This window comes from Suricata suricatta, chromosome 12, assembly GCF_006229205.1.
Source record: "Suricata suricatta isolate VVHF042 chromosome 12, meerkat_22Aug2017_6uvM2_HiC, whole genome shotgun sequence".
Lineage (NCBI taxonomy): Eukaryota > Metazoa > Chordata > Mammalia > Carnivora > Herpestidae > Suricata > Suricata suricatta.
The window spans coordinates 4,039,572-4,051,831 of record NC_043711.1 but is presented as its reverse complement, the minus strand read 5'-3'; the positions used below and the strand labels follow the sequence as shown (position 1 = coordinate 4,051,831).

The window sequence follows — 12,260 nt, the reverse complement described above, 5'->3', positions numbered from 1 at the left end:
CCACAGATACCCGCTTCAGCACACCGCCTGCCCCCAAGGGGAAGTAGCAGGGGGAGGCATGGCAGCTTACAGTGGGCGACAGGGGAGAGCATCCCCAGGACCTGCGGGAGCAGCTTGTCATGCCTCCCGGCCCCCCCCCCCGCCAATGCCCCAAGCATCCAGCCTGAAGCCCGGGGCTGGGGGATGTATTAATCAGGACAGAATTGTGGAGGGATGTCACCTGGATACTGATTGGGGATATTTTATTTAATTAAAATTTTATTTTGGAGAGACAGAGCATGAGCAGAGGAGGGGCAGAGAGAGAGGGAGACACAGAATCCAAAGCAGGCTCCAGGCTCTGAGCTGTCAGCACAGAGCCCAATGGGGGACTCGAACCCACGAACTGTGAGATCATGACCAGAGCTGAAGTCGGACGCCCAGGCACCCCTGGTGGGGGATATTTTAATGACTGTGTTGGGTTGAATGGCGATCCCCCCAGATTCATGTACAGAATCTCAGAATGTGAGCTGATTTGGAAACAGGGCCTTGGCAGGTGGAATCACTTGAGGATCCCAAGATGCACCCATGCTGGATGTAGGGTTGGCCTTAATCCAGTGGCTGGTATTCTTATACGGGGAGAGGACAGAGATGCACAGAGAAGGCCGTGTAATGACAGGGGCCGAGACTGGGGTAAGGGACGCCAGGGATCGCCAACAGCCACCAGAGGCCTGAGAGCCTGGAACAGACCCTCCGTCTCTGCCTCCAGCCAGAGCCGGCCCGGCCGGTGCCTGGACCTCAGACTTCCAGCCTCTAGAACCGCGGACAGAAGGAGTTTCCGTTTCCAGCCGCCCGGTCTGGCACGGCAGCCCTTGGGAATGGGACGCGGGGACCAGAACAAGATTTTGGAGATTATCATCGTTTGGGAGTGACTGTGACAGTTGTCATTCTTGCCAGCATTTTGTGCACTTGGAAGAGAGCGGCTGGGACCAATAACGAGGGCGCTCCCTGAGCCCTGGTCCAGCAGGGAGGTGGCCGCCGCGTCGTGAGAAAAGTCGTTACCGCAGGCCTGCACCGTCTGTGTGTTCAGTGCACAGAGAGAACCCAAGTGTCGGTGTAATTACAGTGTCTCCGTACGGTGTTCTGCATGTCTGTGCCACGTAAATACCGATACATCCGCGTTACACACACACACAGCTCCAACTGCACCGTACCTGCTCTCCCTAATTACGCCCGTGCTATGTCATTACGTGTCTACTACAGCCTCACTGCGTCTGCGCTCTGTAGGCACAACTGCACCTGTGCTGTTGCACTCTATGTACACAAGTCTATGCAGGTGTATTGTTACGTCTGCGTTATATACTATTAGATCTTCACTGTGTACAGTTAGATCTAAGCATGTCGCACATATCGATAAGTATATATTTATACTTTTATTTGTGTAAATAACATACAAAAATAAAGATATATAATTATATATTTAAATATGTATACACAATATATGTAATTATATGTAATATCTGCACTATGTGTATATATATAAGTACATTACACATATAAATACATAAATGTATAATTACATATTTTACATACACATGTCTAATCATACCTGCCCTGTGTATATGCGGCTCCCGGGTATTTACCCACAAGGCTTACTGTCCTAACAGGTGTCCATACCAATGCCCTGTGGCACCAACGATACAACAGCAAGCCACTCACACACTGTTGCACCACGGCAGTGGTCCTGCCATCAGGGGCCTGCCTGCCGCCTGGCCTCCCTGTCAGGGGCAGGTAGCAGTAACCCACCCCTCCATGCTCCGTGTCAGTCACCTCGGCCAAGGTTAGGGGCCCGGGCAAGGATCAGCTGTGTCTGAAGGCTTCTTTCTCAAAAGGCTTGGCTGAGTCAGTGTACCCTTCTTTCCCACAAGCACTCTCGCACGGCATACCTTTGGTTTTACTCCTGTCCAGTTTGGGGTCCTCAGTCTGCTCTTCATGAGCCATGGGAAGTTTAGCCCTTCCAGGTCCAGAGAGATCATTCTTCACAGCGCTGCAAGGCACAGAGCAGGGGACTTAGCGGGACTGGCAAAAAGGCTGCAGGTCCGAGGCCAACTTCCATCCACTGCTCATGTCTGCCAAGAATCCTGGGAATAGATTAGTCATGCCTGTCCTGGACGTAGGTAGGCGGGGAGGAGAGCAGTCTATGTGCCAGATCCTAGAGCAGTTGTAAGCCCAGAGGGGATTTAACCTGTAAGTTTCCAGAGGAGCCTCTTAAATGCTTAGAATATAGAGACCAAGTCTATATGCAGTGTGTGGGTAAGAAAACATTATGGACCTGCCCACAGGAAAGAAACTTACAGGAGAGTTCTGGTTCTGTTCTGGTGGATTGCCTCAAAGACAGTACAACGTGAAAGCCCAAAGGGTGTAAAGGAGAAATTGTAAATCTTGCTCCATAAGAAGTTTTTCATTTCCCACGTGGCAAAAGGACGCCACAAACACTCAAAAGATCAACAACAGAGAAAATAGCGATAACATGTCAACGGATAAACGCCTGATTTCCTTTAAATGTGAACAACTCCAGTGGACCAGTAAGAAAAAAATCCAGCCCCAGTGGGAAGATGGGCAAAGGGCATAAATAGAAAGTTCCCTGAACATTTTTATAATGACTTAAACAAATTATTTTAATGTTTATTTATTTTTGAGAGAGAGAGAGAGAGAGAGACAGAAGATGAGTGGGAGAGGGAAAGAGAGGAAAGGAGACACAGATTGCAAAGCGGGCTCCAGGCTCCGAGCTGTCAGCACAGAGCCCGATGTGGGGCTTGAACCCACGAATGTGAGATCACGACCTGAGCTGAAGACGGATGCTTCACCAACTGAGCCACCCAGGCGCCCCTACAATGACTTCTTCAATCATAAGAGAAAGATTGAGATCAAGAATGGTTGAAAAGTATACTAGCAAGGAGGCGGGAAGACCGACGCCACCCCCTTGGAAGACATCGGTCAGTGGTCAGACTTCAGGTCACGTGGTCACACCCTTGGAGGACCCTGCACGCTCATTGACTGGACTGTCTTGTTTGAAGCCTTTCGTGCATGATGCGGTCAACCACCACTCTTTAGCCTTGTTTGATCTTCAGTATGTTCATTCTTAAATCTATTAAGTAACATCATTTTAAACGTTTACTCAACAAAAATTATTATTCTCCTGGACTATAAATTATGTTCCCCCACATTCGTATGGGGTCATCCCAACCCTCCCGCGTGATGGTGTTTGGAGACGAACTTCAGGGAGGTAGTTCAGGTTAGATGAAGTCCTAAGAGCAGGGCCCTGATCCAGCAGGGCTAGTGTCCTTACAAGAGGAGAGGAAGCCAGCTCTTGCTCTCGCTCTGCCTTGTGAGGCCACAGCACAGAGGTGGCTGTCTGCAGGCTCTGGAGAGGGCTGTCACCAGAAACCAGCCATGCTAACGCCTTGATCTCGGACTTCCAGCCTCCAGAAATGAGAGAAAATAAATTCCCGCCAAGCCACCCATTCTGCCGTATTTTCTTAGGACAGCCAAAGCAGACTCATACAGTTGCAAAAATATTTAGAAGACATGAAAATATGAAATGTTATTTAATGAACTTTTGAACTTAACAAATCAAAACTTCCCAAACGTTCGAACATTGGCCACACGTTTCCTTAATCAGATTCCCCTAACCATGTAATTAAAGTCACAAATCCAGTATGCCACTTCGTTCCCCTCAAAGACGTCTGCAGACTTCATCAGTCCCCTTGGAGGCCAAAATTGCTGGCTGGCATTGATCGAAAATGATGTGTCGGCAGTTTCCATGAAAGAAAATTGTATTGTTCATGACAGATGTTATACTTGATGCAAGAATCAAGCTCTAGATCTGCAGCTAATGTTCTGCAAGCATCAGGGACACGACAGAAAAGAACTGACGATGCATTTGGCCAATGTCCCACAGACTGCACACGGTTCTACACTAGCAGACACCGGCCTTGTGTTCAGTGAAAACAGGTAGCTAAAAGGGCACATTATAACATGAACTGAAGTGGGTCTCCATGCCATTTACACACAGTACATCAATCAGTGGGACAAAGCGAATAGCCAGACACACAATCTGGAGGAAGCTGTGGACGTCCATGTAAAGACGTTCATAAAATGTGCCACAAAGGAAGAAACCAGGAGGTCCAAGGCCCTCCGGGAGTGACTGGCCCAGAACCTTGGGGTCACCGTCGATCCACACTTGACTTCCTACCCCTTTGCCTCCATTGGTCCTTCCCTCATTCCATTCATTCCATCATTCCTTTCCATGCATCCATCTTTCCTTCCTTCTTTCCATCCATCTTTCCATCCACTCATCCCTCTACCCATCACCTGACCACCTTCCCTCCCGCCCTCCCCTTGTCTCTCCCACCTCTCTTTTCTCCCTTCTCCCTTCCTTGCTTCTGTCTCCTGCCCTCCTCCCTCTCCCTCCTCCACCCACTCTCCCTCCCCTTGTCCCTCTCCTTTCCCCACATCTGGCCGATTGGCGAACTCCATCAGCTCAGTCTTGCAAATAGGTCCCCACACGCTGCCCGTGCTGTCCCTTAAGCTCAAAACCCTGCTCTCCCTAATCTGCAGCTATCAGTCTCTCCCCACACTCAGCCTCTGCTTATGAGTCTTTTCTTCACGGGAATACCCTCCGTTATATCAGGCTGGGCTAGCCCCTACACCCTTTTCTTCCACCCTCTTTCCCTGTATTGCATAATCTAGCTTTGTAATGAGGTGTGTGTGTGTGTGTGTGTGTGTGTGTGTGTGTGTGTGTGTGTCTATCTCGTTGATCATTATATCCCTAACACGTGACACAGTGCCTGATGCATGAAAGGGGTCCGCTCAGCATTAGGCGAATGAGTATATATCTAAATATACTGGTTCAGTAGACCTGTGGTTCTCAACCAGGTGCCATGCTGGGCCCCTGGGGACACTTGGCAGTGTCTGGGGACATTTTGATAGTCACAAGTAGGGGTGCACGGGCATCTAGTGGGCAGGGGCCAAAGATGCTGCTCAGTGCCCTGCCATGCCCAGGAGAGCCCCTCCCAACCCTCTGACCCCGAAGGTCCAGAGTGCCAACATTGAGAAACCCTGGATGAGACAAAGCAGTTACAAGGTGCAAATGGCAAGCACAATTAGAGTGTTTTCTATACACAAAAGTAATATGGGAGCCGTACCCAGAGACGTTTCCTTGTGCTCCTGGGGTGAGAGGGTCCTGGTAAAACCAGCGGTCCTGTTACGACCAAAACTCCGTTTAATACAAAACAGCAGCCGCAATCACAGAAAGTAACAGATGGCTCTTTCCTATGCACCAAGTACTGTTGTGAAAGTTTTACACACGTTAATTCATTCAATCTTCACAATAATCCTGGGAGGTAGCTACTATTATTTACTGTTATTCCCATTTTACAAACGAACCTGGAACACAGCAAGGTTAGTTTGCCTATGGTCACAGCATGATTTTTACTTCTTCCTGCTGGGAGCACCCATTCATTGATGAGCAGCTGGTACATGGAGATGGGTAGGATTCTTCAACCAAGCTGAGGTCAAACCCAGCCACGTGTTCAAAGAATTTTGAGCAGGTGAAGAATGTCTACTTATTGAAACATCAGAAAACAGGAAGTCAAGACAAGCCACTGACTGGGGTAAGATATTTGCTTGGCTCATACCCCAAGAAAGAATTCATATCCATAACCTGAAAAGGGCTTCTCTGGATTTAAAAAGTGTGGGTAAATATTCCAAGAGGAGATGGGCAAAAACCATGAACAGGCAGTTCACAGAACAGAACACACAGATGGGCTATCAGCGCAGGATAAGGTAACTCGGGAAATAAACATTAAAGCCACAGTGAGATGTCATTTCATTCCCAGTAGATACAAAAATGCATCCAAATGCTGGCAAGGAAAGAGAATGGGAGCTCGCCGCCCCTGCCGGTGGGAGCTAAAGATGGCACGCCCAATTGGCAAAACTCTGGTGTTAACCATTAAAAGTGAACACGTACACATCCCCGACTTGGTATATTCACTCCCAGGTGTATATACCCGGGAGAAACTCTTGCACATCTGCCCCGGGAGACACGGACCAGAATGTTCACAGCAGCAATGCCCATAAGAACCCCACACTGGAAAAACCCGAATGTCCATCAACAGGAGAATGAACGTATCCATTACGTGATACTGGGCAGTGAAGAAAACTCAGGAACATCCACACAAACTTGGAGGCACTTCCCAGCCCTGATGCTGATAAAGAAGTGGGTTGCCGTGTGATTCTATTTATATAAAGCTCACAAACAGGCAACATTAGTTAGTACTTGCTTAGGTGGGAAAATGGAGGGAAAGTCCTGTAGGCAATTCAAGATAGTGGTTACTGCTTTCAGTAGAGAGAGGAACATAGCAAAAGGTAGGACACGCGGGGGACCCCCAAGTTACTAGTAACGTTTTATTCCATAAAGAGAAGTAGGTATACAGACATGTGTTGGTATTCGTTAAATTTTCAGATACGTTTTTCATGTTATTTTATATGCAAGATGTCTCACAATTTTCAAAGGCCACACGGGGCTTATTGTAACTGCAGAAGTTATTCCACAGTAAAGATCTCTCAACATGAGTTGCTGCATTTAAGGGGCAAAGGGTGGAAAAGCATGATCTCCTCAAGATCGAATTTGATGAAATAATCTATTTTTTGTGAAAATCCTTAGCACATAAGAAATGGAAGACATTTCCTTAACTTGACAAAGAATATCTAGCAGAAACATGCAATAAATATTATACTTAATGATAGCAATGAAAGCACTACGAGACTTTCTAAAGAGTAAGGATGAGACCAGGTCAGTAGTCACTGCTGCTGTTCCGCGTGGATCTGAAGGTTCTTAGCCGATGCAGTAAGTTAGAAATAAATGAAGGGACTACAGATTGGGAGCAGACAGCATTGTCACTTTGCACCTAACATGCATGACTACTAGACTATCCAATAACATAAAAAAAAATAGCTGAAAAGCTATTAGAAATAAAATTTTCTATAAGGTTATCGATATTCAAAGATCAATAGCTTTTTTTTTTGTACGCCAGCAGCAATCAATGAGAAAATGCAACACAGAAAAAGATACTGAGAGTCTAGCTCAAGGTCACAACGTGTGCCTGCCGTCAGACTAGGTCCCAGTAAAACATGCTGCTGAATGACGAGACACTGAAGCCCGAAGGACCCCCACGTGCTCCTCTCCCACGTCACTGTCACCTGCCACTTGTCATGAGTCCTGGCCATCACAACGTGTCTTTGGTTGCTGAAACATCCGGGCACTCAAAGCGTTTTCTTCTTCGCAAAGACGATAAACAGGTGGCCCCTCCTGGAAACCTGGGCACGTGCTGGCCCTCCCCAGCCCTCGTCACTGTCTGGGTCCAGCCAGGATGGTCGTGGCGATGAGAAGCAGGAAGGTGGTCGCTGTTCCTTCCCAAGAGCCTTCTACCTCATTCAACCTTCCGGAACCTTCCATCCCAGCCACCTCTTGTGACATCACTGGCTGTCCCTGGCCCCCTCCCCCTCCCCTGGAGGAAAGTGCTTCCGGGGGAGGAGGACTGCTGTTCCCTTTTCACTCGTCCATCGGTTCATGCGTCCATATGTGCAGGTACCTCATTTCTTCAGTGGAATCTGTGGAATTGACAGGAGCCACAACACATACGGTGTGCATCGTGTTAGATGCTGGGGACACAGAGAGGAGCAAAACCAGATGAACTCTGTTCAGAACGACAGCGGTAAAACCTAGAATCAGCAAACGAACGCAAACTTAACAATAATGCAGAGAGACCCCCAGTGCGTCAAGCGGGTCTGATGAGGGACCTGACGGGGGAGGGCAGGAGAGCTCCCCTGGGTGGGGACAGAAGGCATCTTGGCACTTTCCATTACTCTGCCCTACGCTGTGGGTCTTCAGATGCTCCCCGTCTCTGCGTCTGGTTCGTGCATTGCTGCATCCCTGGCAGGGCAGGGTCCGTGCTCAGTGCGTAAAGATTTACCAACCAAATATTCTGCCCTGCCAAGAGGAAGGGACAGGAGGGCTCCGTTGTCTCGGGAGCCTTCGGGTGGTTCAGGTCTGCAGCTGGCCAGCGTCACAGAGCACCGAGGCAGCTGCGGCCAGGGGCTCCGGTGCCCACCAGTGTCCGCTCCGCTGCGTCCTCTCTAGACCCCTCACCTAAACATGGTGTTTCCCAAGACCAGTGTTGCTGCATGTGGTCGTCTGGCTAAACCCTGACCCATCGGTGGGTCCGTGCGTGGATGTGATGGAGGCCACTTTGGGCTCAGGAGACAGCAGATGGCAATCATGGATAAGCAAATTCGCAGGGACAGAAAGTCCTGGAAGTTGAGAGGGGCTGGAAATGGGAGGTGGGGATGACTGCTAATAGGTATAGAGTCTGCCCTTGGGGGGATGGAAATGTCTTGGAGCTAGAGGTGGTGGCCGCATAACATTGGCAATGTACCAAACGCCACCGGGCTGTCCACTTTAAACTGGTTAATGGCTCATCTAATGGGAAATTTTTCCTCAATTAAAAATTTTAAAAATTGTTTATTTTTGAAAGAGGGGGAGAGAGAGAGTGAGCACAAGTGGGGGAGGGGCACAGAGAGTGAGGGAGACACAGGCTCCAAAGCAGGCTCGAACTCACACAGGGCTTGAACCCACGAACCGTGAGATCATGACCTGGGCCGAAGTTGGACACTTAACATACTGAGCCACCCAGGCGCCCCCCTCAATTAAAAATTTTTTAATAAATAGGTTATTCTGACCCTGCGGCATTATTTAATACTCAGAATGCACTCCATTGGAGCTCTGAGAGGTCAGAGAGGTCAGGCCACTTGGCTGAGGTCACACAGGAAGCAAGTGGCAGGAAGGACAGAAGTCCTGCCCAGCCCCTTAACTCTGCTCTGTCCCAGCGCCTCACGGAACATCCGCTCTCAGGGACTTGTGGCCCCCCGACCTGAGCAGCGCTTCACACTGCCTGGCAGCTGCACTCCGGTGGATGGGAGAACAGAGAGGCTGGGTAATTCGCCCGGGGGCACACAGCTTATCAGAGGGCGGGTGCTTGAGAACGACAGTTCTAGACCCACATGACTTCTCGGAGCTTCGCCCTGTCCTGGCTGACATGGAGCTTCTTCCCGCAGTGTGTCTGGGCTCTCCTTTGCTCCGTGTCCTCCAGACAATCAGTGCGGACCCGAGCCGGCACGGGCACAGCTCACAGGCCCCAGCCCTGGCCCCGTCCGGTCCTGTCTTTATTTAAAATGTTGGCAGTTTGTTCCTTGTGGATTTTTGAACATATTGCATTGAAGTGCTATCCATCTTGGTGACTGTTGTGTGTGTGTGTGTGTTGCTTCGTTTTGGTTTTAGTTTTGGCCTTCCCTTAAATTTTCCCCCTCACCCCAGACCTGCATCCGGTTCGCCCAGTCCGTGTCTGTGACTGGTTGTTCCGGCAACCGAAGGGGACTCTTACTGTGATTACGATGATCGTCGTAGACCATGCAGCCGTTTCCAGCCCCTTCTCCGTTTTCCTTTGAACCAGAGACGGTGGAAAAGCAAACTCCTCTGGTTCCCAGACCACCGTGCAGTGACGAGCGGCTGCGTGTGCGTCTTGGCCAGTACAACACAGGCACGTCAGCCTCTGCAGACATGTCGGCTTTAAAGGAAAGATCGCTGAGGTTTCCCCCCCACTCTTCTTCCGGACGGGGATGTACTGTGTGGAGCCATGGCAGCCATTCTGCAGTCGTGAAGCAACAGTAAGGAGCACCGGAAGCCGGCACTCAGGACATTCAAACCCCGGGCCCTTGATGGCCACACTGAGCAGCTGGACCAAAGCCAGCATCCATTTACACGTCAGTCTCCCGTCTGGTGAGAAAAAAGTCAGCTCCAACTTTTTTTAAGTAATCCCAGTGCCCAACATGAGGCTTGAACTCATAACCCTGAGATCAAGGGTGGCATGCGCTACCAACTGAGCCAGCCAGGTGCCCCCCCAAGCCCCTATTTTATTTTTAAAAATTTTTTTAATGTTTTTTTTTTGATAGAGCGAGAGACAGCGTGTGCAGGGGAGGGTCAGAGAGAGAGGGGGAGACACAGAATCTGAAGACAGGCTCCAGGCTCTGAGCTAGCTGTCAGCACAGAGCTTCACACGGGGCTTGAACCCACGAACCATGAGATCATGACCTGAGCTGAAGCTGGACACTTAACCGACTGAGCCACCCAGGCGCCCCACCAAGCCCATATTTTAAAGCCTGCTTTGTGGGCGCCTGAGTGGCTCTGCTGGTTACACAACCAACTTCGGCTCAGGTCATGATCTCATGGGTCATGGGTTTGAGCCCCACATCGGGCTCTGTGCTGACAGCTCAGAGCATAGAGCCTGCTTCAGATTCTGTGTCTCCCTCTCTCTCTGACCCCACCCCCCGCTTGTTCTCTGTCTCTATCTCTAAGAAATAAATAAACATTAAAAATTAAAAAAATAAAATAAAACCTGCTTTGGTTAGATTTTCTTTTAGATGCAGTCAAATGCTAACTGCTATAATCTTCAAATGATATTTCTGGGCTGACTAGAAGTTAACAGTTTATGATGCATGTAAGTTATCTAGCTAAGTAAATAGCCCCGATTTCTCAAGACAAAAGTCTTAAACTCAGTCATGAGGCTCCCATACCGTTGGTAGCAAGGCGTCAGCACAATTCTGTTGAAGAAAAACTTGGCTATGTTGGTCAAAAATTGAAAACATACGACCTTTTTTCCCCGTCCCTGTATTGAGTCAATGGGGCTAACCCATTCCTTTTTTGTATTTAAATTAATTTCTAAAAATATTTTGAAGGTAACACGCATACAGTAACACCTTGGGTTGCAAGTAACTTGTTCTGGAGTGTTCTGCAAGTCGAGCAAACATTGCTAATGAACATTGACTTGATAACCAAGCGTTGTCTTCCAGCATGAGGATCCGTGATGTCTAATGTCACATGACGCGATGGTTCTTGAAATTCGCTTTGATATACAAGTGCTTTGGATTACAAGCACATTTCCATAATGAATTATGCTCACAAACCAAGGTTTTACTGTATATGGTTTTTTAAGTTTCAAAAGAAGTAATCCAAATAAAAAATGGGCAGAAGGGGGGGTGTCTGGGTGGCTCAGTCGGTTAAGTGTCCAACTCTTGATTTCAGCTCAGGTTGTGATCTCATGGTCGTGAGATCCAGCCCCCCACCGGGCTCCACACTGAGCATGGACCCTGCCTAGGATTCTCTCTCCCTCTGTCTCTGCCCCTTCCCCACTTGCTCATTCTCTCTCTAAAAATAAAACAAATGAAAATTTAAAAATTAAAAAAAAAAAGAGGTCAGAGGAACCGAATGGACATTTTCCCAAAGAAGACCTGCAGGTGGCCAGCGTGTATATAAATATCCCTCATCATCAGGGAAATGCGAACTAAGACCACAGTGAGGTATCACCTCACCCCTGTCAGGATGGTCGGGGTCAAAATTACAAGCGCTAGGGAACATTGGCGGGGAGGGGACCAACAGGAACCCTCATGCACAGTTAGTGGGAATGTAAATTGGTGCGGCCACTTCGGAAAGCAGTACGGAGGTTCCTCCAGAAATTAAACCGTTGTACCACACGATCCAGCGATGCTCTTTCTGGGCATACCCCCCAAGGGAGTGAACCTGGGACCTCAAGTTGATATCTGCAGCCCCATGTCCATCCCCACGTGTTTTACAATAGCCAGGACAACCTCAGTGTTGGTCCGTGAATGGATGGATAAAGAAAATGAGATACACACATGGGAACACTACGCAGCCATCAAAAAGCAAGTACATCCTGCCCTTGCAACACCATGGATGGCCCTTGAGGGCATCACGCAAAGTGAAATAGTCAGACTGTGAGAGACACATACCGTACGGTCTCACTTACATGTGGAATCTAAAAACAAAACAAAAGAAAGAAACCGAACTCATGGATACAGAGAACAGGTCGGCAGTTGCCAGAGACGGGGCAGTGGGTGAGGACAAAATAAGTGAGGGGTCAAAGGGGACAACCTCTCAGTTATAAAAATAAATGTCTCGTGGATATAATGTCCATTATGGTGACTATTGTTAACGATACCGTATTGTATACTTGAAAGTTGCTGGAGCGCCTGGGGGGCTCAGTCAGTTAAGCGTCTGACTTCGGCTCAGGTCCTGATCCCATGGTTCATGGGTTCGAGCCCCATGTCGGGCTCTGTGCTGACAGCTCAGAGCCTGGAGCCTGCTTCGG

At 48.8% G+C, this 12,260-nt stretch overlaps 1 protein-coding gene across 3 annotated transcripts in view; it reads right to left on the bottom strand.

Annotated features, from left to right (window-relative positions):
• Positions 1-7,489, bottom strand: part of LOC115274005 (long-chain-fatty-acid--CoA ligase ACSBG2-like) — a 32,653-nt gene extending 25,164 nt beyond the window's left edge. For 2 of the 3 annotated variants that reach the window (XR_003901040.1, XM_029917369.1), the window contains exons 1-2: positions 7,240-7,253; positions 1,923-2,023 (exon numbers count right to left, since the gene is read on the bottom strand). Coding sequence is in view for 1 of the 3 variants with exons in the window: in XM_029917369.1 (XP_029773229.1) it covers positions 1,923-2,023; positions 7,240-7,253 (115 nt within the window). In the remaining 2 variants the exon portion in view is untranslated. Of the gene's footprint in view, positions 1-1,922; positions 2,024-7,239 lie in introns of all 3 variants that reach the window. The other variant, XR_003901042.1, reaches the window with a different exon arrangement.
• Positions 7,490-12,260: the final 4,771 nt, after the last annotated feature.